Raw genomic sequence first — 27,700 nt, 5'->3', positions numbered from 1 at the left:
AGATTATTACATATATGAACTTTGTCACTCCCACGTTGAAACTACTGTGTGCTTTTAAAGTCAAGCAGTATTGACGATTTAGGAATGAATCCTGTGCTTCTGTCGCTTTAAATAATGTTTACCGACCCTCAACGCCACTATCAAAAAATCCTCCCAGATATCAACATCAATGTAATAAAGCAATTACGAATTTTATTCGTTTCTGGCATTTTAATCTGTTATTCAACAGTAACTTAAGCATTTAAAATGTTTGTTATTTTGTAAACCTGTTTTTATGATAGTGACAGCTAATGAGTCACCATAGGTATATGTTTAAATATAAATAATGTCCATTATTTCCCAGTAACTACGGTTATCATGGTAAATTAATCTTTTTGAGTAAATGAAAGATACCTACCGCTCACAGTGTTCTTCCCACACTGCTGTCCCTCCACAATGAGCTCAGCGAGGCGCGAGACCGGAGGACTATCTGACAGATCGCGGTCGCGCGCACGTTTATACAGCCTTGACTTAATGTTTCTGCGGATTACATCACAGCCTGCATGTTTATAGATCTTCTTCCGAAAGCGTTTTGGACACTTTAACGATTGAAAAATGCCCTTGGGATGGATGTCTAGGATTATCTTCAGCAATGTTGATGGGACATTCATCTACGGTGGTCTCCAGGTTTTCGAAGCACATGTTTGTGATGTTTCCACTTATAATGCAGGCTAATCAGAAATTAGCCTAGCATGAACAATGTATCGTTTAAAAAAATTACATGTTTGTCCTCCCCTTTTAAAATTCAGAGCTTGACATGTCCCACCTTCTCGATTTTATCTAAAATTAAATAAAAAAACTATTGTCTTATGCTCGCATTGATATTTAATGAATGTTAAATATTCATTCGTTCTCTTTTCGGCTTAGTCCCTTTATTAATCAGGCATTACCACAGCGGAATGAACTTCCAATGTTAATTATTTAATTCAGTAATTACACTATTTAAATGAGTAAAACTAAACATAACATGAAAAAACTGGATTTGACTGAAAAAGAACTATGAAAATTCAGTTTCTCTGTTTTTACAATAGTTTTGTGTTTGAGTTAAACGTCAGTTTGTTTTATTCTGTTAACTAGGCCTACTGGTTTCCAAATGTATAATAAAAATGTCATTTAGGATTTTTAGTATAAAATAACAAGACACAATGACATTTTAAAACAACACAATACCAACATCTTAACTTCAAGAGTGTATTTGCAAAATCAATATTTGACAGAATAACCCTGACTGATTATCTTTTTTAATACACTCCAAATTACAATATATATATATTTTTTTTAATTTGTAAGAAATGTTTCCATGCCTTTAGAATAAAACAAATATTTACATTTCACTCACACTTAAACCCATGAAATCTAGAGAAACTGACATTTTTTGGTCTCAAAATTTACAATTGATGAGGCAATAGTGTATCAGAATAAACAATCAACAAATTTTACCTCATTTCACACAGTTTAATTTTAAAGAAACTTCAATTATTTTATTTTTATTGTTTGTACAGTTTTTGAACTGTAAATCTTCCTTTTATTTTTAAGTTAAATCAAATTATCCTTTAAGTTAAAATTAAAGTCATTTTAACTTCATTTACATTAAACAGACCTAAAACAGCTTGTATAACTAAAACAATTAAACTACAAACAAGATTAATTAGCTAAAAAAGATACAGTTAACACTGAAAGATGTTGTCATGACTTATTAGTCACATTTTACAGCCTGCGCGTGTTATGAAAATAGCGGATATGGTTAGGAAGAAGGCTTTCTAAAGGTTACTGCTTACACGGGTCATAATAAGTTCACGTGGGCCACTCACTCAAGTAAAATAGGGAGACTATAAACTCGTTTTGTGTGGTTACAGAAACCTGACTAAAAAAGTCTGGGGAGTAATTTCACATCCCTTTGGTATAAAAAACAAGGAAGGTTAGATCACAAGATCACATTTATATAATGTAGGCTATTATTGATTTCTTGTTTTTGTCAGCATAAGACAAATAGATGATCCTATTAAGATATTTTCTTCACCAGACCAACAACATAGTTTAAGCGAGTGCTAGATGTGAATACAGTACCATGTGCTCTGGTTACATAAAATGCAATAAAACTCTGTAGTAGCAAAGGTAACATTACTCTCCCTATCTTGTCATGAATCGTGTCCTTCACACGCTTGATACTTTTCACCTTAGCAGGCTCATATTATAAAGCAATTTTTAGATTTGACTCTTCATTATTGCCTGTTATTCTGCCTCTACATGTTTTATATCATTGTTCTAGATATTGTTTGATAAACAAAAGCATATGTCTTAAAACATTCTCTAGTAAATTCACATCAACACCCTGAGGAGCATCAGTCTAGCATCACAATCATTAACTTTATATGGCCAACTCGCACCATAAAAAAGGTGCTGTCACATCTCTCTGTCATATTATTTTACGTCTTAATTTTGCCTGTTAGCAAATGTTCATACGGTCATAACCTGCGAGATAAATCTAATTGACAGAATCTGGATAAACACAAGAACTAACCATGATACAATACAAGGATTAACCATACACACATTTAGTCATTCAAACCTGCATTCAACTGTAAAAATAGATCCCATGTTTATTGCATTAAAAATACTGCATATTTCAAAATACACTTAAATATCTTCATAAACCTTCCTCAGTGCTTTGATCAAAAAAAAGGCAATCTTCATCTTTCAACCAGCCAGCAGCAGCATTTACAGTCACAATCTGTAATCTGACATTGATATAAGACTTATTACAGTAAAGACTTTACAGTGATCTTGTGTGCGTGTGTGTTTGTGTCTGTACTAAGATCAGCCGATGTTAGATGGAATGAAATAAATCAGACAGAGTTGACTGAAACATTCAGCTCTAGAAATGAAAGTTCTGGAATTCAGGTCTGTGTGTATTTTGAACAATCACTGCTAAAATGTGACAAGTCTAATTGAATTAGGCACCGAAGAGATTCTGTAGGAAAAAAACAAACAAACATTGTTTTAGGCAGGCAAATCAATCATGCATACAGCATCTCAGAGAAAGAAATCCTTCCTCAAGGCATCATCTCGTCATATATCCTATGTCCATGCGTTGAACTGAGCGTCTAAATTGCAAAAGGAATGTATATCCACTTTCGAAAGTCTTTTTGTCCACTCTGAAAACATCTTCAGGTTGATAGCATCCTTTCAGCTTTATTGGAGTCTGTAATTCCTCCCATAATGAGTTCAAAGTTGAAGCTGTGATTCAGAAGCAGAGCAACGGAGGCCTGTAAGGTGTTTAATGTCCACCCTGCAGAGTCAGATCCTCACTTATGGTCAGTGCAAAAAGAATTGTGCAAGTCTTCGCCACATAGTTTTCCACAGTGGATCCATACAGCATCCATACGGCTTTTTTCCTAAATCAGTGTTTTTGTCTTGTTCTCCAGTAAAAGTCCTTAAATAATAATAATATTAATAATAATAATAATAATAATAATAATAATAATAAATAAAAATAAAATCTATCATTCAATTCTTGAACTGCCTTTTCATATTTGGGTTCCTAATATACTAATTAAATCTAAAAAAAATTGTGTAAAAATGTCAGGTCAAGCTGCATTCGAAATCGCACACTGCTTGAATAGATACTACATTGAATTAGACAACCATTAGAAAAGTATAAACAGCGAAAATCAGTCCAAGATACTTAAAAAATGTGAAAAAAATTCCGATGAATCCCTTGGCCAAAGAGCGCCAACGCATTATTTAAGCTACACTGAGCACTTGTTGTTTGATTTTGCATTAGAAAAGTATGTTTCATATATTATAAATAGGAGTAGTATTAATGAAATTCAGGTGTAGTGCAGCCACCATTTGTTATTATCTCATGACTAGGGCCAGACGGAATCTGCTTACGTTTTTTGCTAATTCTGCTGAGAATTTTGGTAAAAATCTGCGGATTTCTGCAGAATTATTTTGGGAGTATCATAACAAAAACCTTAATATGTGAAATAAAAAAAAATATCTTTTTAACTTTTATTTATTGCTTAAAATGCAAATCCAATTAGATTCACTTCATTTGGTAAACAAAGCAAGTCTCTCATATAATATATCTACTAAAAGACAGAAAATATTCCTTTACAAACTGCATTGTACATAAATTAGATGAACATTTTCATATTAGTCAGTAATATTACTGTAAATCATTTAAAACTGAATAAATATTGATATTACACACATTTACTCAAGTAAATAAACAGAATTAAGGATGGGCTAAAAATGATGGGCGGAAATCTGCAGAATTCTGCGCGCGCAGATTCCGTGTGGGCCTACACATGACTTATCCCCATCAGTTGTGTTATTCTTATTCAGAGATTCCTAAATGCTCTTTCCTGTCCTCATGTGATAGTAAAGAGTGCATTGGATGCAAACTTCAGAATCTTGTCAGAAGTAGTAGGTCATCTGCTTGCCTACTGCTTTTCCAATATGATGAATTTAGACATAAAACTGGGTTCACATGCTGTTTTTCACATGCTATATAGTATATAGTATATATAGTAGAAGTATGCAATTTCAGACACAGAGAGATTATTAGCCACACATTGAAATAAAGATGATGCATTCTGCATGCCAGGCCAGTATGTGGCTATGTCACTTTTGAAGAAACAATTTGCGCCTACACGCATACAATTCTGCAGTCCGCAACTGTTGTTTTGACTGTCAAATACTCATAAAATGCTTTAGGCTTAACACGTAATATGTCTCTATGACATCACATTTTTTCCCGAATACACAATTTTACAGTTTAAAACCCTTTCGCTTTTTTTTTTTATATTTTCGAGCTGCCAAAATACTGTTATCATATACTTGAACAGATTTAAGCGCATTAGTATTTAATGGTGTAAATGACCTCCTAAACCAACACAAGCACATGTTTCAGCACATTCACTGCTCATCTTACAACAAACATTCACCCAATATTTGTTGTTGTTGTTGTAATGGTTTTCTGTATAATTGCCACATTTTCCTTTGACTTCCACTTGCTAATTGAATCCTGTTAACTGAATCCAGCTAAATTGTCTCTGAGTAGTAATCCAAAGAGAGGGTAAATGATATTGTGGTTGTAATATGAGCGGTGAAGCGGATTCAGTGAGTGATTCTTGTTGGTTCAGTATTTAATCACTTGTGCTTTTTTTGCACTGTAGGGTTTCTTTGAGATATTTGCCAAATGCAACGCACAACATGTTTGTCTCTTTACATTAAGTAATAATGAAAATAATGTATATGGCAGCGATATTTTAATTGTGTAAAACTGCTGAAGGTTTGTGAAAATTTTGGATTATTAAGTTGGATATTACTGTTTATCATTTTGTCTTTATAGGGTAACAGTTGTCAAATATAAAATGTTTTAATAATGAAATCTGCACTCTGCTTCTGTGAAGCACAAACACTGCCGAATGTGATTAAACTGGCCATCTTAGCAATGTTGTGTTCTATGAACACTGTTAGAGAGCTGAGGAAAACCAGCCAAAAATGTACATTTTGTAAATTACTTTTTTTTAATCTTTACAACACTCAAAAAATGACGTTTGCATTTTGTTCAAAGAACTTACTTAAAATAAGCAGCAACAACAGTTTTTTGGGACAACTTATTTGTATTATGTTCAATCCACAAACTACCACTAACTTTACTAATAAGTAGGCCTCCACGGAATCAGTGCATGCAGAAATCCACAGATTTTAGTCTATCATTGAGTCTATTTATTTACTTGTGTAAATGTGCGTAAATTTATATTTACTTTTTTTTTTTTAATTAATTTCAGTAATATTATTGACAAATATAAAAAATGTACATAAGATGTATTTACAATACAGTTTGTAAAGCAATATGTCTTTTAGTAGACATATTTTATGAGAGACTTGCTTTGTTTACCAAATAAATGGATCTAATTAGGATCTAATTTGATTAACATTAAATAAAAGTAAAAAATGTATTATTTTTTGTTTAACATATTAGGTTTTTATGCAATTCCACATAATCCGCAGATTTTTTTTACAATATTCTGCGCAGAAAAAAGCAAAAAAAATGTCCGCTGATTCTGTTTTGCCCTACTAATAAGTAAACTAAATTCCTTGATGTTGTCTCAAAACAAAACCGATCTTGTATAACTCAGCTTTTTTTACAGTGAACAGAGCTCTGTCTGTTTTATTTACTTGGGGACTTGTGTGACTATTAATCTAACTATTAATAATAGTTTGACTTGACTTCTGTTGACTTGTTCTTTTTGAAAAGGAAAGAAAATTTGAAGTCTATACTTAAAATAAATATATAATATTTGTAAAGAATATATTAAACTATTTTCATATATCTAATTTATTAATTAATAAACAAAGCAGAATATATAATTAAAACAAACCTGAAATGTATTTTCAAAGTTACCTTATTTTCAATAAACTATACTGGAAAACAAGACAAAATACTGAAAACAAACCATAGTGCAGAAATTTGCAGTCGGCCCGTTGTTTCCTTCCTGACTATACAGGGTGAGGAGTGTGGGGTTTCCCATGGTACTGTTGTCTCCGTAAAGGCGGATGAGGAGCAGGTCTGTACAAATAAATACGATTTCAATCAGATTACCTCTTACAAGCTTTATCTGAATGATTTGCTTAAACAGCATCAGTGGTCTCACCTGGCAGGAGCAGCAGCTGATGCAGAAATTCGTAAAGAATTTGAAGAAGACGACGCAGCAGCAGATACTGGATGTCTCATCAGCGGAGGGGCAGGAGGGTGACATGAAGGATCCACAGGCAGGGGTTTCTTGGGAACTGGAGGTTTGGGAGGAACAGGGTTCTGAAATAGGATGAGGTGTTTCAGAACAGTCAGTTTGGACTTTATCTCAAGTTCAATTTGTTAATCATTAGATTTCAGAAGAACAACAAAAGTCTGAGGTGTATTAGAAGAAGAGCTGATTAGTGCTGTTAATAGAGGGTCACTCTTAAACGGATAGTTAACCCAAATAATGATTTTTTAGTCACCATTTAAGCACCCTCAAGTGGTTACAAACTTGTTTGACTTTGTTTAATTTTCTGAAAATGTTTGAAGACATTAACTTCTATAGTTTTTTTGGGCTACTGGTTATTACCAACAACATGCAGATCAGACATTTTTATTTTTAAATAAAACACAATAAAACATAAAAAAATGTTGGCAAATGGTTAATTAATAACAAAGTGTTTATGATGGTTATATGCAGGAGAAATAAGTGATTTATTGTTCCAATAAGGCAGCTTCAATTTATATTTTAATTTATACTGAATATATTTCATACTGTTTTATAGTGCAGTCTAAATACTGAGGTGCAAATTCCTGCTTTTCCATTTAGAATAAATACCATCCAAAAGAAATTATTGCAAAGAATAAATAAATTATAAAATTATATTTTTACATATTGTATACAATGTTGGGGGTGACGCGGTGGTGCAGTAGGTAGTGCTGTTGCCTTACAGCAAGAAGGTCGCTGGTTCGAGCCTCGGCTGGGTCAGTTGATGTTTCTGTGTGGAGTTTGCATGTTCTCCCCGCGTTCACGTGGGTTTCCTCATGGTACTCCGGTTTCCCCCACAGTCCAAAGACATGAGGTACAGGCTAAATTGTTTATAGTGTATGTGTGTGAATGAGTATGGATGTTTCCCAGAGATGGGTTGCAGCTGGAAGGGCATCCGCTGCGTAAAACATATGCTGTATAAGTTGGCGGTTTGTTCCGCTGTGGCGACCCCAGATTAATAAAGGGACTAAGCCGAAAACAAAATGAATGAATGAATACAATGTTGGGTAAAAAGTAATTTATTACAACCCTAAAGGTGCTGTGTGTAAGTTTTTGACTCTTCATAAAAATGTTTGCTGATATTTAAGAAACATGCTAAGTGAACATTGTCTATCTGAAAAACAACGCTGAAGTCAGGTATTCTGCTTTGAAAATATGTGTTACGCACTGGAACGTCTGTCTTTGTTTTGGGTTTTTTAAACTGTCCACTGCCTGTTTAGCCATTTATATCTCAGCACCCCGGGTTGCCTTGTTGGAAAACGGCATATTTCATTCAGTCAGTCAGAAAGGTTCTCAAAGTGTGTGTCCGCGACCAAATTAAGACCTCCGGTGGACAGTAGCAGACTCCCAAATGAGACGCAGATTCAGAGTTCCACATGAGGTGGTTATTAATTAGCAAATAATATTAATATTACAAACGTAAACATTAGGTGAGCAGGTTACATTGTAACCCCGTGTCCTAACAAAATGATACGTGACGAAATTTGCAGTGATAAGCAATTTGGCTGATTGCAGGCAAAGCATGACAGAAATTTAAATACAGCCATTCAGAAGCACAGAATATGCACTCACTCATAAAATGGTAAGGTTTATAATCTAATTAATAAATATTAAACCTCTTCAATATTATTAAATGAACATGCTGAATCACTGATATGTGTTGGTTTACACTGGGTCACAGTTCTAAAGTTCAATTTCAAATGGTTTATTTTATTTTCAAGACCTGAGGTGAGATGCTGCTTTCAGTAGTATGGCAATAAATGTCATGTAAAATGGCATTCAAACTTACATTATTAGCATTTAACAATACCTAGTTCAACCACTGGGTGTCAAACTTACATAATGCACCTTTAGGCCTGGCTATCCTAATCTTTAAAAAAAAAAAAAACTTGCAAAAAGCAATGTGAAAGTATGTGTTATGTTATTTTTGTGAAATAACATAAAGATTGTAATATATTACTTTATTTTACACAGTTCTTATAGTAATTATACACATCGCTATTTGTACCTAAATGCGAAAACAGCATAATGCTAAGAAAACAGCTATTTTCACTTGGTGCCTCTTGTTGCTATTTGCTTTTGGTGTAAATACCATCTATCACTATTTATTTGTTGTAAATAGAATCTCATAAAGGTTTGTAACCACTTGAGTGTGAGTAAATGGTGAGTATATGTTAAATTCTGGGTCAACTCTTTCTTTAACAGGGCTGTGGTGATACCTGTCTGTTGGAGAGGACAGGGTCAGGTGGCAGAGGTTTGCTTGGTGCTGCTGGTCGAGCTCCTGTAGGCTGGACGTAGTGTTGTGGATGCAGGCATGTGACAGAGAAAAGCAGGCGCTGGGTGAGACTAATTTACTGGGGCGTTTTACTCAGATCACCGGGAATCACAAACTACTGCACCATGATATCACACCTTGATCACAAGACTTGTCTAAGACCAGACTGAATCACAGGCCATGCACTGCACAACTGATTCCTCTGACTGCAAAGCAAGCAGCTGCTCTTATATATTGGTTTTCAACTTGCAGAAAGACTGGGAGAGATACAAACGTGTGTACAATCTCAGCTGTGTAGACCTTACACAGCAACTTGGTAAGACTGAACTACGGTTAAATTATGTTTTATATTTTTACTATAAATTATGTTTTTAAGCATATTGTATCCATATTTTTTTACATAACAGATGTTAGCCTGTTTAACTGATGAACTTTTATAGTTAAAGGTTCTATACTCATAAATCCTCTAAATAATTTATTACATTTTCTAAATTTAAAGTTTGATAACATTTGCTGGTTATGTTGATGTTCCAAATATCACTTATCTTAAAGAGTGAAAAAAATGTTTGAAACACTCATAAATAAAAAGTAATCACTGATCGCAATTAAATTGAAAAGTTTCACTAATCTTTACTGTTGTTTCAAAAACTGAATTAAAACTAATGCCGAGTTCAGACTGCATGATTTTAGCCCTGATTTTGACTTGCTAACAGATTGAGAAATCGCAGACAAATGGCAAAACGGTGCTCGTTCACGTGAGTAACAATCACACAGTGTGAACTATCAAAGACGCGATCGGAGAGAATCACAGAAGAGTCACCGACACCCATCAGATAATTTGCATGCTAAATATCTGGAGCTGTCGGCGATTCAAATCATGCTCTGTGAAATGTGTTCTGGCTGAAAATAACATTGATGATTACCTACAGCCAATGAGAGAGCAGCATCCACTACTATGGGTACCTGCAGGCCAGCGGGAGGTTGGGGGAGAAGTTAAAAGTGCTTCTTCTCAGTCTATTTGGACCCAAGAAATGGAGGAAAAACTAGTGGGAATTTGGCGCTCATGTCTGTTCGACAAGTCATCAGAGCAATACCACAATCGGGTCCAAGAAGAAAAAAGTTGAGGAGAAATTGCTAATTCCCTTCAAAGGCCAAATGAGCAAAGTAAGTACATTTTCTACCTCACTAAAGACTTCTTTCTCATTATGTAGTTAATAACTAAAGATATACTATGTGACCTCATGTTGTTTCCATGTCACTTCTCACTTGTGTTTGATTGTGAGACGTAGTTTGCAGAACAAGACAAAATTGTCGGCGATTCTTCCTATTGTAAAGTCATGCAGTGTGAAACCCCCTGTCGCCGATCCATCTTGCATAAAACACTACCCCAGATAGTCATTCAGTGTGTAAATGACACGACTATTTTGAAAATCGTACAGTCTGAAGTCGGCAGAAATGAAATGATACAAAACAAAAATCTTTTTTTTAAATGCACTAAGGTTTTGTTATATTTTTTTGGTTTCTTTTCAAGCTTAAATTAAGCTATCATAAGGTGTGAAAAACACTCATAAAAAAAACTAAATATTTACATTTTTCATATCATTTGGGTTTCAGGTTTTTAATGTATTCACAAAATTTATGCTAAGCTATATTCAGATAAAAAACTCATTAGTAAATAATATATAATTATAACAATATAGATAATAACTGAATACAAATTTTAAAAGACTGTGGGTTTTTTGAACTTCTAAATGCTCAAAATTAATAAAGACCTCTAGCTCTCCCTCAGTCTAATCCACAAACTCCATTCACTCCAGAGGAACCATCAGCCCATCCACATGCACAAACCCCATCATCCTAACTGTTAACCCTTTATCGGTCGAAGATCCATATATGATAACATCATTGAGATTGATTACAATATACAGTTGAAGTCGAAATGATTAGCCCTCCTGTGAATTTTTGTTTTCTTTTTCAAATATTTGCTAAATGATGTTTAACAGATGAAGGAATTTTTCACATTATTTCCTACAACATTTTTTCTTCTGGATAAAGTCTTTTTTGCTTTATTTCAGCTAGAATAAAAGCAGTTCTTAATTTTAAAACCATTTTAGGTCAATATTATTAGCTCTCTCAAGCAATTTTTTTTCGATAGTCTACAGAACAAACCACTGTTAAACAATGACTTGCCTAATTACCCTAACTTGCCTAATTAACCTAGTTAAGCCTTTAAATTGCTCTTTAAGCTGAATACTAGTGTCTTAAAAATATCTAGTAAATATTATCTACTGTCATCATTGCAAAGATAAAATAAATCAGTTATTAGAAATGAGTTATTAAAACTGTTACGTTTAGTAATGTGTTGAAATAAATCATTAAACAGAAATTGGGGAAAGAAATATATGGGAGGGGGGCTAATAATTCAGAAGGGCTAATAATTTTGACATCAACTGTACACATTTTAAGTCATTTAAAATCAAGTCTTGTAATAACCCCAAGCAACACTGCAGGGTTTATTTTCAATAAGTACTTCAATAAGTGCCCTATAAAGGGTCACCCAAATCACAGAGATGCAGACAAACCTCCCCATGCAAACCAGACAGAGACACTGATCACAACTACAAACATTGAGTTTCTAAAGCTAGACACTCAACAGACAGTCAAACACGGCTGCTCCAGCAGCAGCAAGAGCTCCTTCTACCTTGCTCTGCATCTTGCTCTCTGAGGGGGCGGGGTCAGGTGGGAGGGGCTTGGTAGGAGGGGCGGGCCAATGCGCCGCCAACTGAAGAACCACAAAGAGCAACAGAAGCAGCATTGGATTGTATCAAGCACACACACTGCTAAATCCACTACACACTGTACATCTGCGTTCCTCACAAGCTTTTCTGAGCAGCGAGGACATTTACCTGAGCAGGTTTAGAGACAGGTGGATCGGGCGGAAGAGGTTTAGTTGGAGCAGCAGGCCTGTTCTGGACCTGACAAGATAAATAGGGTTGCAGATAGGGTAGTAGAGAGGGAGTGAGCATTTACAGCACATGCATGTTAAAATAAGAAAAGTTAGTCAGCTGTTTGAGTTATGACAGTGAGCCATTAGGTATTAGCTGGTGGTGCTATAATGACAGGCGAAGCTAATGAACTTCAGTTACTGTCAGATGTTTTTGCAGGAATTTTGCAAAATTCATGCAGGAAGGATTCGACAAATAAGAAGCAGCATGTGTTTCACGCAGAATGTTTCATAAACGGGCATTTTTCTTTTTGTCAGTGGTTGTGTCTGAAATTGCATATATATTGACCAGAACTTACTTATTTTGAGTAAATCATAACTGTACAACTACTAAAAAGTACTTACTATGTATTATGAGTGTGTGTAGTGTAAATAAACTGCAAAATATCTGAGAATTCATAAATAAAGAAGCAATAATGTCTTGCTTTAAAAAAAATATGCCAAAATTAAGTGTTTTTTTCTTAAAACAAGCAAAATAACCTGCTAATAAGGTAAGCAAAATGATATTGTTTTCTTTTTATATTATTGCAGATTATTTTGCTTGTTTTAAGGACAAACTTACTCAATTTTGACATATTATTTCTGAAAATACAATATGTTTTGCTTGTCTAGAAAATGCTTATTAATTTTAGAAGTTGTAGATATTTGGAGTAAAAACAAGACAAAAAAATCTAAATATCTAAATAAATAAAAATAATCTAAATAAATATATTTTTTGTGCAGTGTGTTTTAATAAATCATAACTTTACAACAACTAAAAAGTACTTACTATGTTATGAATGTCAATATGAATGTCACCTGGTCATACTACATTCGCCTTGTCATCCTGGTAATTTTTACAAACATGCTGAATTCAACAAGAGCTATTTTTTTATACCCAGGTGAAAAAAAAAACTGGACTATGAGCTCTAAAACCCAAACATTGACTTTCAACCCTTAGTAGCTTTGCTTGTCCTTATGTTTGGTCATAAACTCAGAATTTGCCTCTGTCCTGTCCTGTTACTCATAAAAATTAATAATTTACCACAGAAAATCACGGCATGCAATTACAGTAGGTGTTTGGATCGATATCAGAAGTCTGGATTTGATACAACACTAGATCTAAATTCATTACACCGGAACTGTTCCCTGGGCAACAGTTAAACGTATGAGCGCATGGGGCAACTGATTAATCACATTTATTCAATATACTACAAAACTCTTATTTATTTTTACTTACATTACTAGCTCATTAATTAAACATTTTGTAGTTTAGTTCCTTTTTAAGAAAAATCTTAATGTGTTAGGGAGGTTTAGCGACTCATTTGTTGGCTTATATAGATTATCTTTATGAAGTTATCACTTCTCTGAATTTGACATTATACACTGAAAAAAAATGATTCATTGGATTTACAAAATTTCTTTAAGGCAAGTGATTGCAAAATTTATTTGGGCTGAATTTAAACAAACAAATTAAGTTGAATATTACTGAATTTCATTTGTTTGTTTAAATTCACCACATATAAATGCAACAATTTAGCAAAAATCTTTTTTTCCACGGTTAACTAAATGTTCATAACCGATAACATGTCTTTAAATATTTTATTAATAATAACTGATGCAATTTGTAGCTTTTTATTTCCTAAAAAAAATCTTCTAAGAGTATGTATCTCATGGTCATATATTCTGAAATGACAACGCAAAAGTTTATCAGGTTCAAACTGTGAAAAAATGATTCTTTTCACACACAAAATGAATTGAGCTGAACCCTATTGAACCCCATTGAAAATCTTGAGTTCAGCTGGAGTAGACAGTGTCAGATAGTGGTGATATTCCCATTACAGACATAAGATCTCAGCCAAAACAATTTTGCATCTGCTGATGAAAATAAACACTGTGACTTTGCATTAAGTGGATGAAACAATGCCATGGAATAAACATGCTGTAATCAAAGATGATCCTGTTCTGTATATGGTCACTATCTGACCCAGAGAGTAGCCACTCTATAAAGTTGACTCCAGCACATTTACCAAAGTTCAGGCCGAGCAGTGGTCAATTCATATGTGAAAATGAAACATTCTAATCATAAATGAATGTATTGGTTAATTAAATCCAAATAGTATATATCAGCATATTAGTGCTGTTTAACAATTAATCATGAGTAATCAAATACAAATGTAAAGTTTGCATAGATAATAATTTTGAGTGCACTGTGTATATTTATTACACTGTAAAAATGCTGGGTTCCACAAAATTACTTCATGTTGCCCCAACGTAAATTGATTAACTTATTAATTTTTACAAATTTAAGTGGATTGAACAAAAAAAGTCATCCCTAAAAAAAAACTTAAAAATAGCATTGTTTCAACTCATTTTAAACAAGTAATTTAAACAAGAAGTCATTTTTGAGTGTATGCATACAGCTTTTAAATACAATATTAATCATAAATAAACATGAATATATGTAAATGTTTTTTAAATTATGCATAATTTATGTAAATCTGCATAATAAACATACATAAACATATGTTATGCAAATGGAAACTTTTAGTTTGTATGCGATTCGTCAACCCAAAATACCTAATATTCTGTTTGATCACCAGCTTCGACCAGCTCTCTGTGCTATTGTTTACATTCAGGACATTATGACCCCTCAAGCTCATTTCTCCTACTTTTGACTCTCAGTAACCCCACACCCCATTACAGCCGATTATGATCCAGTAATCGTATCATCGAGTGGGCCAGATGCTCTTGAGCAGTGCTGTTTTTGGCAGTGCTTGACTGTACCTTGCTGATGGCCTGGGTGAGAGGGATGTCACTCTGGTGAGGCCACTGGTACCTGAGCGGCTGCGCTTGATCACCATTTCGAGCATTCGCAAGCTCCATTGCAGGAGTCCTGAGTGGAATATAATATGTGCTTAATTTACAATACTGGACATTATATACATTGTTTTAGCATAGAGAAATTAAAGAGTTTGTTCACCCAAAAATGAAAATTCTGTTCTTAATTATCCACTCTCATGTCATTCCAATCCCCTGAGACCATTGTTTCAAGATGTTTTCACACAAGATATTTTCTAATGAAATCTGAGAGCTCTCTCATTCACGATAGACAGCAAAGGTCCCGAGATGTTCAAAGTCCAGAATAAAACATTGTCAAAACATTCCATGTGTCTTCAGCAGTTTACCTGTAATCATAAGAAGCTCTAAGTACACTTTTGTGCAAAAAAAAGTTCAATTTGCCTTTGTTTTCTCTTCCTCAGCAGGTCATCAGGGTGCATGTTTACTACAGGCAGTACAACACATTGCCACTAGAGTCAGCAGTGCAACACTCAAGTGCCATATTGCATATAGCAAATTTGCACCCTGATCTGATACAGAGGGCATAAGTGAACATAGCCAAACAAGTGTTATTGGAGCTTTGTAAGCATACAGTTGAACCATTAAAGACACATGGAATAGTTTGACAATGTTTTGGTTCCTTTTCTGGACTTTGAATGTCACATGACCATTGCTTGCTCTCTATTAAGGATGAGAGAGCTCTCCGATTCTATCTAAAATATCTTAATTTGTGTTCAGAAAATGATCGAAGGTCTCAGTTGATTGGAACAACGTAAGTGTAAGTAATTAAAAACAAAATTAAAATTTGGGGGTGAACTAACCCTTTAAATTTAATGAGACAAGGGCCGAAAGATCAAACAATAGCAATCATTATCACAATCTAATATGTCCTAGAAACACGTGTTTGATTAATGTTCCATGATGATTGCAAATGCATTGGACGATGAGTTTAGCTTTCATTCGAACTGATTATGCAACCAGCTCCAAAGATAAACTACAGAATTCATCAAATTTCACACAAATGTCTTTTAGTTTTAAATTATAGCTAGATGAAAAAAAATACGCTCTCAATGACACTGACAAACAGACAAACACTGTTCTATGAATGATACAGTTAAAAGCCTACTGCATTGATTTACTGTAGTACCAGCAACTTACACTGTGGTATTGTGGCAGGACTGGAAGATACACATTAGGATTGTATTCTATCATTAGACAAGTATTAAATACATTAATAGGTGTAATAGTTTATAAGTACAGTAATTGTCCTCATGAAGGTATAGCATGTGTGCATTTGTACTTATTGTATTCAGGGTAGTGTTTTTCATACAGGTCCATTAGAAACCACATACTGTATACCCACATAAAACCTCATATAACTTTTCAAAAATATGCCTTCAAACTTTTATCATGACATTTATTGTGATAATTATCTATGTCTATTACTTACTGATAATAAAACTGCATCATCATTTATTGTTATTGATTTATTTATTTCAGCCATATGATCCAGCCCTATAAGCCTCAGTTGATTCTACATCCATTTTATACTGACAATATCAGAGAGAATCCAGTGTTACAGAACCGGGCTGATAAATATGCATCTCACTATCTAAATCTACTGTTGAGTAATAGGGAACTGGAGATCTGTGTGAGAAAGACAGCTAGCAGAGAAACACTGCACATTCAATACTAAACTAACATCACCACTGATCTCTGGTGTTTTAAAAAGACTCTTCAGGGTAACTATTTTGCTTGAAGTCACACAACACACAGAGGAGCTAGCTATTCACAGACGATATTGTGCCTATTTTTTTTTTAATTTCAGTTTTTCATTGAGACAAATCATTAACAAGGTATAGATACAGCTAATATGCTATACAGCTTATGCACCACAATACATTCACAGATACCTCCAGTTTTCCTCCATGCAGTATTCAATGTACGACACTGAGATTCCACTGCACCATGGGTAAAACACAACATAATAAATGATTTAATATATGATTATGATTGTAATAGAAGATCTGACTGAATTTCTGTTGAGCACAGGTTTTGTTTATTATATATTTTAGATTGAGCACACCAAATTAAAAGAAAAAAAAACCTTTCAGAAACATTCCCCTTTCTTTATATTTAGAAATAGTTTAAAATTTTGATAGAATTCTACATCATTAACAAGAGAAATGTTATTCAAGACATTTTTTTTACAACTTTAATATGTTTGAATATATCATATTATTATACAGATATTTATAAGCTGTATTTATTAGTCGACGGTTATTTGTACACAATAAATGATTATGGCTCTTTAGAATGTTTTCTGTTAAATATTTTATCTTTCTTTTGTTTAGGGATGTTCAGATCTGATCATGTGATCAGAAATCAGGCCCAATCACGCAGTTTCAGACTCGATCGGAATCGGATGTTACCTGCCAATCAGGACTCGAATATATTTGTATATTATCAATTTAATTTTTTTTTTTAACACATCTATAGTTATGCGGTGGCACAGAGTTAGACCTCTTTCTTGACTTCACACAGAAACAGCAATGCCTGTGGCATGACATCACTTTGTTGTAAAGACGTGCTGAGAAACCCACCCCTGCCGCAAAATGCACCCCCTCATAGACTTTCATTAGCATTCTCAGTCTACATTTTTAAAAACAAATGAAAGGCCATAATTGATTAAAACGTAAAATGATAAATTTTGATGGATAAAACTAGGACAAGAATTGAAACTCATTTTAAAACGCACTAAATTTACAAATAAATGTAAAATAATAATATTGAATGTAGTGTAGCCTAAAATTTACGTTTTAAACAGATTTTAGGCTACATGGAACACAAAATTGTTGCTGTTTTAAACTAAACCACACATTTAACAATTTACTTAATCTCATCTGTATTGTATTTAAAGTCAATCTATTTATATATTTATCTATACATCTTCTGTAAGGGAAAGATTCTGTTAATGAAACTCATCTCAGTCACTCTCATTTGAGCCATAACTCTATTATTTACTTATTTATTTTTTGTTATCAATTTCAGTTAATAGCAGGGGTGAGCCTCAACAGCAGCAAAGTAGAACAGGGAAGCAGCTTACAGTGGAAAGCGTGAGTATGTTTGCGGTCTGGAGGTATTTTAAAGTTGATGACGACAACATTGCCATAGCAAACTGTGAGATATGTAAACTTTGGATTGCCTGCCGGGTATTTTAAGTTGAGGTGCTATTGTATTTGTTTTTATATTCAATTTTTTTTATATTTACTGTTGCACTAAAGTCCAAAAGTGAAGAATTGATGTTATTAATTACTTGATTGTTCAAGCTACCTCACAGAAGTTGTTGAATGTTAAAATAAGGTGAATTAAATTAAAAATCCATCCTGGATCTGTTTCTTCGCTCTTCTTTATTTTTGTTATGTTTTATAGAAGTACCAGGTTGGGTTTCAGTATCGGTAGATACCTGATCGGGACGTCCCTAGTTTTGTTGAGGCTTTTTTCTTTTTTACATTTTCAGGACAGTTCATTTACTATGACAATCACTATATCAGCCCCAAAATTATCATAATCTATTCATAATTATAAAACTTAAATAAATTACAAGAATGTGAAATGTTTGCTGTGTTTACATGATTGTTACATATTGTGTAATTTGTAGTAATATGCAAACAGAAAAACTAAAAAAGATATAGTACAAAAAATGAACTACAAGAAACCATTCACTTTACAATATTTTTAAAAGGTTGAACAGTAGAACCGTATTTTTGTTGTACTTCTAAAAATATTAATTATTATAATTAAATAGCACATGAATTATTCTAATTTAATTGAATTGAATTGAATTGAATTGAATTGAATTTAATTTAATTTAATTTAATTTAATTTAATTTAATTTAATTTAATTTAATTTAATTTAATTTAATTTAATTTAATTTAACATTTTTTGTTGTGGTCCTGCATCTGCTGATATTTGGATTGGTTTGAGCATCTAATTCTATGTTCAGTTTGTAAAACTACAAATATGTTCATCAAAGTTATAGCTTGAATAAATAAGCATAAATTAATATAGTTTCATTTATTCGTTCATTTTCCTTCAGCTTAGTCCCTTTATTCATCAGGGGTCACCACAGCGGAATGAACTGCCAATTTATCCAGCATATGTTTTACGCAGCAGATGACCTTCCAGCTGCAACCCACCCCTGGGAAACATCCATACATACCCATTCACACACATACACTACGGCCAATTTAGTTTATTTAATTAACCTGTACCGCATGTCTTTGGACTGTGGGGAAACCCACGTGAACATGCCAACTGACCCAGCGGGACTCAAACCAGCAAACTTCTTATGTGAGGTGGCAGCGATAACCACTGAGCCACCGTGTTGCCCCTAATATAGTTTCAGTACATTATTATTATTATTATTATTATTTTATCTCACGTAAATGGCCCGCAGTTAAACTTTCTTGCTGTGCACTAATAAATCAATTTATTTTATCATCATCGGTCTGTCTGTATGTGTTTTTATTTTTGTCAGTCTCACCGGCTCTGTCGGCTCTTGTTGAATGGTGTGTGCCCAAGGTACACAAGGCCTCGTCGACAGCGAGGAAAGCGGAGAGCCACAAACAGCAGAGACACCGGCAGCACAAACAGGAAAATGACCAGAAGAGCCACCCGCGCAGGATCTGAATCTGTATACAGACAAAAGCAAGGCTAAACACCAGCAGAGCAATGTAATCAGAGTGGTGACGTGTTACTTACTCAGTCTAAATGTTTACACACGAGTTACATTTGCATGTTTTTGTGTGTGTGTGTGTATGTATGCTTGAGTTGTACCTCTGGGCTCTTGTGCAGGTCCGCTGTCCACACTTCCTCCGTTTCCAGAGTATCTGCAGTCAGGAGGAGCCCAGCCCTCGTCACAGTGACAGTTCTTATTACTGTTACACACCTACCAATCAAATGTTTTAGTGACACACGGCTCTTTGTTAAATGTTTTGAATTCTTTGACGTTACAGCAGTTTTCGCTACTCACCCCATGGCCGTGGCACTTGCTGCGGCATTCATCAACACCAAACATGGACACGTCCCGGCATCTCTGGTCCACACATGCCTGAGAATACAATAATGCAATACAATTTACAAGGCCTATAATATATGATATTTAATATTGAGAAATATTAAAGGGCACCTATGATGCAAAATCAACTTTTATAAGCTGTTTGGACAGAACTGTCTGTATGTATGTACAGTGTGTCCAGTGTCATACTGGAGTGATATAAATCCAACAAGTCTCTTTTTTTAAATTTCCTGACATTAAATAAGACCCAAATCCCAGTGAATTTAAGGCCCATCATTTGAGACTCATCATTTCAGAAAGGCTTGAATAAACTCCACCACAAATACATAAAATAAACTTACTTGGTATTTTTGACTAATGAGCTGTATTTTTCTATCATTGACTGCTGTTAATCTGACATAACGCATGAGAAACAGTAGGAGTGTGAGCATGTGGGAGCAGTGGGGATGAAGAAGCAGCTCATTTGCATTTAAAGCCACAGGCTACAAAAACTGTTACACTGTACTCAGACACCAAAATGGGCAGATTCTGGCAGCTATAATAAATAATCTGATGGGTATTTTGAGCTGAAATTTTACAAACACATTCTGCAGACACCAAAGGCTTATCTTACATCTTGTAAAATCCTATACTTTAATACTATATAAATACTATACTATACTTTAATACTATATATATCTGTATATACAGTCAAGCTTGAAATTATTCATACCCCTGGCAAATTCTGACTTAAATTACTTTTATTCAACCAGCATGTTTTTGACAGACTTCTCCCTAAAGAAAATAAGATATATAGAAGGCATTATTATGGCAGATTTTATTTACATTTGAACATAAATTTTAAGTACTTTGCCAGGGGTGTGAAAAATTTCAGGCCTGGTTGTGTATATACACACACGCACACACGCACACGCACACGCACACACACACACACACACACACACACACACACACACACACACACACACAGAGAATATAATTAGAAAGAGAGAATATAATAAAAGATATAATTTGTATATTATATATTTTCTTCAAAATGTATATTGTATAATGTGTATGTTTGTGTATAAATTTACATAATATGCTTCCCCAGTGATATTTAACAAAGCATTTCCTATTTCCTGTATTTCCTATTATATTTTTCTTTTGAAGAAAGTCTTACATTTTTTTATAAATATATATTTTTTAACTGGCTATAGAACAAACCACTGTCCAATGACTTAGTTAAGCCTTTAAGTTGCACATGGAACTGAATACTAGTATCTTGGAAAATAAAAATGAAAATAAAAATGTATTGTCATCATGACATTTTTTTAAAGAATTTAAATTTCAAAGGAGGGCTAATAATTTGTCTCCAACTTGATATAAAAAAATTTATATGGTATTAATTTGAGTGATTATTTTTGTTTCTCTCTATGTAAATATTTAATGTTTAAATGTTTGAGAAAGCTGCAATTACTAGATGGTAAGAAAATCATATTGATAAAGTAAGTATTAGTAAGTATTACATTAACAATCTTAAAATGTACACAATTTATAAGCATTCACCTTGTTGGGACCACAGGCTGTCCCCTGTAACACCATGGCTGGGTCCGAAACATCATCGCCCAGATTAAAGTAGGTCCCGCGGCAGGTAAAGTCACTCTGGTTGAGTATGACCGTTGTGGTCAGAATCTCAGCATTAGAGCCCAGCAGAGGACGTTCACTTCCACCCTGACACTGGATCCTTCCACAGTGCACATCCCTAAGCAAAACAAGACACGGTCAAAATAAAAAGGCCTCTTTTTATTAAAAGACAACATTCTAAAAAAGGATACAAAAAACATTCTAAAAAGGTATAATTCACCCAAAAATGTTAATGTACACACTATTTACTCCCCCTTAAGTGGTTACAATCCTTTGTGAGTTTCTTTATTCTGCTGAACACCAAAAATATGTTTTGAAGAAAGCTGAAAACCTGTAACAATTAACTTCCATAGAAGAAAAAAATACTATGGAAGTCAGTGGTTACAGGTTTCTAGTTTTCTTTTGTGTTCAACAGAAGTAAGAACATCAAACTGGTTTGGAACAAGTGAAGGGTGGGCATTTTTTAGTTTCAGGTGAATAATCCCTTTTACCCCAATTATCAAAAAAAAAAAAGAAGAAGACGAGTAAAAAACACCAATGCAGAACAGAGAACATTCTCTTACCCTTTTAAACAGGGAATGTAGGAACCATTGGGCATTTGACCACAATTCCCATACTTATTGCCCTGCTTGTTCACAGAAGAGAAGCAGATGGGTGGAGCTCGGGTGGAGTCTGAGAGAGCCAGAGAAACGGAGAACCAGACACATTAAAATCAAAGTTTCATCAATAATCAAATGTATAATTTCGAAGCATGAAACACTTACTCTGTCCCCAGAGCATTTGGCACTGGTCATCCAGACTGGCACACACACCGCTGTAGCAGTAAGAGGAACCGCCTTTGCATGGTTCTCCGTTCTGAAGAAAAACATTGGGAGGACAGTATGGAGAAGAACCAGTGCAGTGTTCAGGCAAATCACACTCTCCTAGTGGCTCCCGACACACTGAACCGGCCACACGCAGCTGCAGGGTAAGAGACATGCATTAGTGGGCACATCTGAGTGTGTAATTGTTTATAAATAAACTTACAAACCTTGCAGTTTTCACAGCAGATGCCATCTGAAGAGCACTGGGCCCCTGGAACCAGTTTACATGTGCTGGCATTGCAGCAGGGATCGTTACATTCCTGAATACACACACAGTACACACAAACAGAGAAGAGGCTGATTAGAGATGTGAGAGCTTATTAGATGCTTTACAGGCTTATATTTACAGGCTGACATGTTTGGACAAGTGTTTACATATTCTTAATGGCAGTGATTATTACAAACGGGTGATGTTTGACATTTTTTTATTTGATTTTGGGATGACAATTTTTTTTAAGTTTTGTCATTTGTGGATGACAGACAGCCAGTATTTTTCAAATTTTATTAAATGAACGTGTCATCTATCATGTACATTTCTAGATTTAATCAAACAATGCTACATTGTAGTCTGTAGTTTATGTATTTATTTATTTTCATGTCATTTCAAACATTTGATCTTCTTTTGTAGATTATCGTTTGCTAAGTTCAATGAACACAATTGAAAAATTAGTTTTTGTTACAGTCACTTCAGACTGGGGACAAACCCTTGAACAGTATTTATAACCTATAAAACATCATTAAATATTCATCTACAATATGTTTATACAACTGAAATTACACCAGATGTAAATTTGATGATTTAATAGTTTCATTTAATATTTAACATTTGCTTTCACCTTAGAGCAGTGGAATTTCAGTAATTATTAACGTATCATCATGTCTTGCTTTCTTTCCTTGATTTATTTCTATAAACCTTCATTTCTCCTCATCTACTGTTTACCCTCATGGTCTTTGGCACCTGCTGGACACATTGCATTAAAAAATGGGCATTTTTAATAACACCAATAATAATTAATACTTCTCATGTACTTAACAATATGTTTATGCTGTGTTTTGGGGGATATGCAGTACTTTCGCCATTTACCATGAAACACTCAAATACACCATTGGTTTGAATAAGACTTTTTAAAAAGATTAATTATCTTAAAGATGATCTAAATTAAATAGAAGGTATTTATGGATACTGATCTAATTGTTCAGATGGAATAATGCCATGTTCTGGTATTTTAACCGTATACATCCAGCAGAGGGCTATAGAGATCCATTCATTTTACTGGACATAGCATTGCCACTTGTTCCCATCATCATTTTTGATATTTTTTTATAACTATATAAATAGTTACATAAAAGTAATATAAAAATGTCATATATAAATAAATAGTAGCTAAAGCAGAAGTTTTGTTTTTGTGCACTTTCATGTATGTATGTATGCTACTGTGTGTCTCACCCCTTCATACCTGCATTTGTAGCTGATTTTGTTAGTCAAGTTCATATTCAAATGCAAATTTACCCACCATTTACTCACCCTCAAGAGGTTCCAAATATTTATGAGTTTCCTATTGAACACTAAATAAGATATTCTGAAGAAAGCTGAAAGCTTGTAACCCTTGCCTTCCATGGAAGGAATAACAAATACCATGGAAGTCAATGGTTACAGGTTTTCAGCATTCTTCAAAATATCTAATTTTGTATTCAAAAGAAAAAATAGAAACTCAAAAGTTTTGATCAAAAGGGTGACTTAACTAAAAGGCGGGTTAATGATGACAGAATTTTCCTTTTTGGATGAACTATCCTATTAATGCCTACAGTATGTCTAATTATAAGCAAGCAGTAGACAAAAAGAAAAACACTTTTATTGTATTACCTTTCCAATTAGTTTCCATTTCACGCTACTCTTCAAGAGTGTAACATTTTTTTAAACATACCATCAGAACAGCCAACTCAAACCCAGGTATATTTTATGTGTGTGTACAATCCTCTAATAGGAAAAATTCTGATTCAACAATATCAGTAAACAAGGTGTTTCTTACATCCAGCAGGCCACAGTCACACTCCTCTCCTTTCTCCACGTACAAGTTCCCACAGCGTGGTCCCCCAAGAAGACTCTCGGGCTGAGGCACATTAAATAGACACATCCCGCCCCCATGCAGCAGACTGAGAGACAGGTCCCGTTCACTACAGCTGCTGAACAGCTGACCTGGCATAAACCTGCACATGAGGACATTTACTGCATGATTTATCATCAGCTATATGATATCAGTCGGCCACAGACATAGACACATTATTTCCCTCACCCGGTGGAGGGCTCCATGATGCAGCCCCCAAGTCGAGGCTCATTTTGGCAATGACAGCGCCTTTCAGCCGTATCGTGACTCATTCCCAGGTTGTGACCCAATTCATGTGCCACAGTCGATGACACACCTAATACACTCACCAGGTGATCCTGTAGTACAGAAAATGCAGGTGAAGACAGAAATAAGGCCTAATGTTGTTGCAGATTAAAGAGGATATATTATACAACTTTTCATAAGATCTAAAATAAATCTCTGGCGTCCCCAGGATGTGTCTCTGTGAAGTTTCAGCTCATAATAACCCACATATCATTTCTAATAGCTTTTCAAAACAAATTGTGTGTGTCCCTTTAAATGCAAATCAATCACTGCATTACAGAAGAGGGTGGAGTCTTTATGCTATTCTCACACTCCAGAAATAACAAAGCAAGTGAATCTCACTCATAAGTTACCAGTAGAAGATTAAAGACTTTTCTTTTTGTTCTAACCGCATATGTACCTTTATGTAGTTGTGGAGTAAATTTGATTTAATAATCGTCTCCATTTTCTTATTGATTAAATAATAGTCTTCTTATATCTTCTTTCTTTTACATTCGTTACCAAGAAAAGGCACAAATGTTTTGATTCAAAGCTTTCCTCCAATTAAATTGATCTATTGATCTACACACTGAAGAAGGCTTTGAGACAAAATTTTTGTGTCTTTTACCAGTTATTAATGTAAAATCAAATAAAATAAGATTACTGTTCTCCTGAGTGCAGTTCATAATTTTTTTATTAAAGAAAGATTCATAATATTTTTTAGAAATAGGCTCATTTTTAGGATCAGTCGGCTAGAGTTAAACAGTTGAGGTTTACATATTTTGAATCCATTCAGCCAATCTCAGTTTCTGGTGGGTGCACTTTTACAGTAGCTTAGCATTAATCATTGAATCAGATTAGACCATAAGCATCTCATTAAATAAATAAATAAATCTATAAAATTTGATAATTTCCCTGTTAAAAGTTAGATTTTGCTTTTGTTACGTCATGCACTAAGACTGATAGCAACGTTCCTTGATTATTACGCCAGAATGAGTGCATAGCTCCTAGCCACATCATATTAGAAAATAGCTTTTTATTTTTATTTAATTTTAAATAAACACATTTTCCATTGGTTCAAGTACACAATGTAGCTACAAAGGTGTCAAGCTTTAAATAGGGCTCTTTAAAAGTCTTTACATTTTTTTTTTTTAGAAAGATGCTAATGGTCTAATCCGATTCAATGATTTATGCTAAGCTAAGCTAAAACTGCTCCTACCAGAATCGGAGATCAGTTGAATGGATTTAAAAATGGTAAGACTCAACTGTTTAAACTCTAGGGCAATTGTAAAATGAGCCAATTTCTCAAAAAAACATTGAGCCTTCCTTTAATTAATATATTAGATCAATGCACCAGAAAAAAGGATAAAGTTGCGGAAAAGCATGGTGTAAATAGCGTTGGTAATTTTGATTAAGCATAGCATGTTGCTGCTCAATAATGATAATTATTGCAAATAAACATTACACTATTAATACAAATTTCTTACCCTCACAAGAAAGGCATAAACCCCGAAGCCTGATTATTCAGTGAATACTGTAATAAATTAACAATTTTTTCCTCACCACATTTACTCCTCCTGACCGATCCTTCGAGCACATGGAGGATTGAGACGCCATGCCAACCGTAGTTCCATCAAATGACTCACCCCTAAACATATAAGTAAATTGTGATTTTTCCAAAAATGTTCAAATCTGATTGTCATCTTTCTCACAGTGCATCTGGACCTACATGATGAGCTGCGCATTGTCATGCCTTAGTCGTGGCAGTAACTCCCTGGTCCTCCAATCCAGGAAGCGGTTAAGAGTTTCAGTGGGACTTTTATCCACTTTAATCTTGTCCTGGTCACTCCAGATCTCCAAACCCAGCAAAGCCACACGTACATTCAGTGGCCGGTAGAACTGAGACACAGAGCAGACAGAGATTTAGAAAAATGCCAAGACTCAAATGCTTTCAGTACTGTATATGAATAATGACAATTTCGTCAGCTGAAAAATAACTTGGAAAAGTGTTTGGATTAGCTGGAGTATTAGCTAAAATAACAAAAATGAAATAAATAAAATAACCAAAAACTATTTTAAAAATTTGAAAAAAATATACAAATTTTATTAAAAATATATAATAAAATTTATACTATCATTTACAAAGATATTAATTAACTGTTTTCATTATAAAAAATAATAATACATGTTTCCTGAACACCAAATAATCATATTAGAATGATTTCTGGAGGATCATCTGACAATGAAAACTGAAATATTCAATAAAATTATTAATATTAAATAAAGAAAAAAATCTATAAAATCATAATTATCATAATCTAGTATTAGTGTTTTTACTACATTTTATATCCAATGAATTCAATATATAATACATGTAATAAATTCAAAACATAAATAAAAGTTTGTGTAATATAAAACATGTAAATGTATAACGTACCCAGTCTACTTGGTTTGCGACATCCAACATGCGGTAGATTATAGTTTTGTTATTCTTTTGATAATTCAAATACTGTGAGGAAGACAGAAAAAGGAAACAAATGCAATATTGAAATCCCAAATATTCATTAATATAAACAGAGTAGATGTCGTGCTTTGTATGTACCAGCAGAGGGTGAAATAGTCTCACAGATGTGTGTGTTTGCATACATTTGTGTGTTTGCGCCAATATATTTGGATCCGTTTAGATTGTTTTGTAAAAAGTCATTTTGTCTGTGTGTACTTGTTTAACTCTCATTGTGTGGCCCAAAAGTCCTCACGAAAAAATGAAGTGCTCAAAATAAGATCAAGTATTAAAAATACTAAATGATGTTTATCTGAGATTGT

The 27,700-nt window shown here is 34.0% G+C and overlaps 2 protein-coding genes across 3 annotated transcripts in view; both read right to left on the bottom strand.

Annotated features, from left to right (window-relative positions):
- The window catches only part of abcb4 (ATP-binding cassette, sub-family B (MDR/TAP), member 4), a 31,905-nt gene extending 31,255 nt beyond the window's left edge, over positions 1–650 (bottom strand). The window contains exon 1 of the mRNA XM_056475131.1: positions 405–650. Coding sequence (XP_056331106.1) covers positions 405–650 — 246 coding nt within the window. The remainder of the gene's footprint in view (positions 1–404) is intronic.
- Positions 651–5,942: 5,292 nt separating this feature from the next.
- Positions 5,943–27,700, bottom strand: part of adam15 (ADAM metallopeptidase domain 15) — a 43,195-nt gene continuing 21,437 nt past the window's right edge. The window contains exons 8-25 of one of the 2 annotated variants that reach the window (XM_056475928.1): positions 27,315–27,386; positions 26,607–26,776; positions 26,441–26,525; positions 24,803–24,951; positions 24,539–24,716; positions 22,676–22,768; positions 22,410–22,605; positions 22,209–22,317; positions 21,568–21,763; positions 19,975–20,052; positions 19,779–19,890; positions 19,486–19,633; positions 14,885–14,993; positions 12,021–12,089; positions 11,816–11,896; positions 9,059–9,127; positions 6,708–6,868; positions 5,943–6,622 (exon numbers count right to left, since the gene is read on the bottom strand). In XM_056475928.1, coding sequence (XP_056331903.1) covers positions 6,553–6,622; positions 6,708–6,868; positions 9,059–9,127; positions 11,816–11,896; positions 12,021–12,089; positions 14,885–14,993; positions 19,486–19,633; positions 19,779–19,890; positions 19,975–20,052; positions 21,568–21,763; positions 22,209–22,317; positions 22,410–22,605; positions 22,676–22,768; positions 24,539–24,716; positions 24,803–24,951; positions 26,441–26,525; positions 26,607–26,776; positions 27,315–27,386 — 2,145 coding nt within the window. In that variant the 3' untranslated portion in view covers positions 5,943–6,552. The remainder of the gene's footprint in view (positions 6,623–6,707; positions 6,869–9,058; positions 9,128–11,815; positions 11,897–12,020; positions 12,090–14,884; positions 14,994–19,485; positions 19,634–19,778; positions 19,891–19,974; positions 20,053–21,567; positions 21,764–22,208; positions 22,318–22,409; positions 22,606–22,675; positions 22,769–24,538; positions 24,717–24,802; positions 24,952–26,440; positions 26,526–26,606; positions 26,777–27,314; positions 27,387–27,700) is intronic. The other variant, XM_056475930.1, reaches the window with a different exon arrangement.

This window comes from Danio aesculapii, chromosome 16 (genome assembly GCF_903798145.1).
Source record: "Danio aesculapii chromosome 16, fDanAes4.1, whole genome shotgun sequence".
Taxonomy (NCBI): domain Eukaryota; kingdom Metazoa; phylum Chordata; class Actinopteri; order Cypriniformes; family Danionidae; genus Danio; species Danio aesculapii.
Note: the sequence above shows the minus strand (reverse complement) of the source record. Positions and strands in the feature narration are given on the sequence as shown.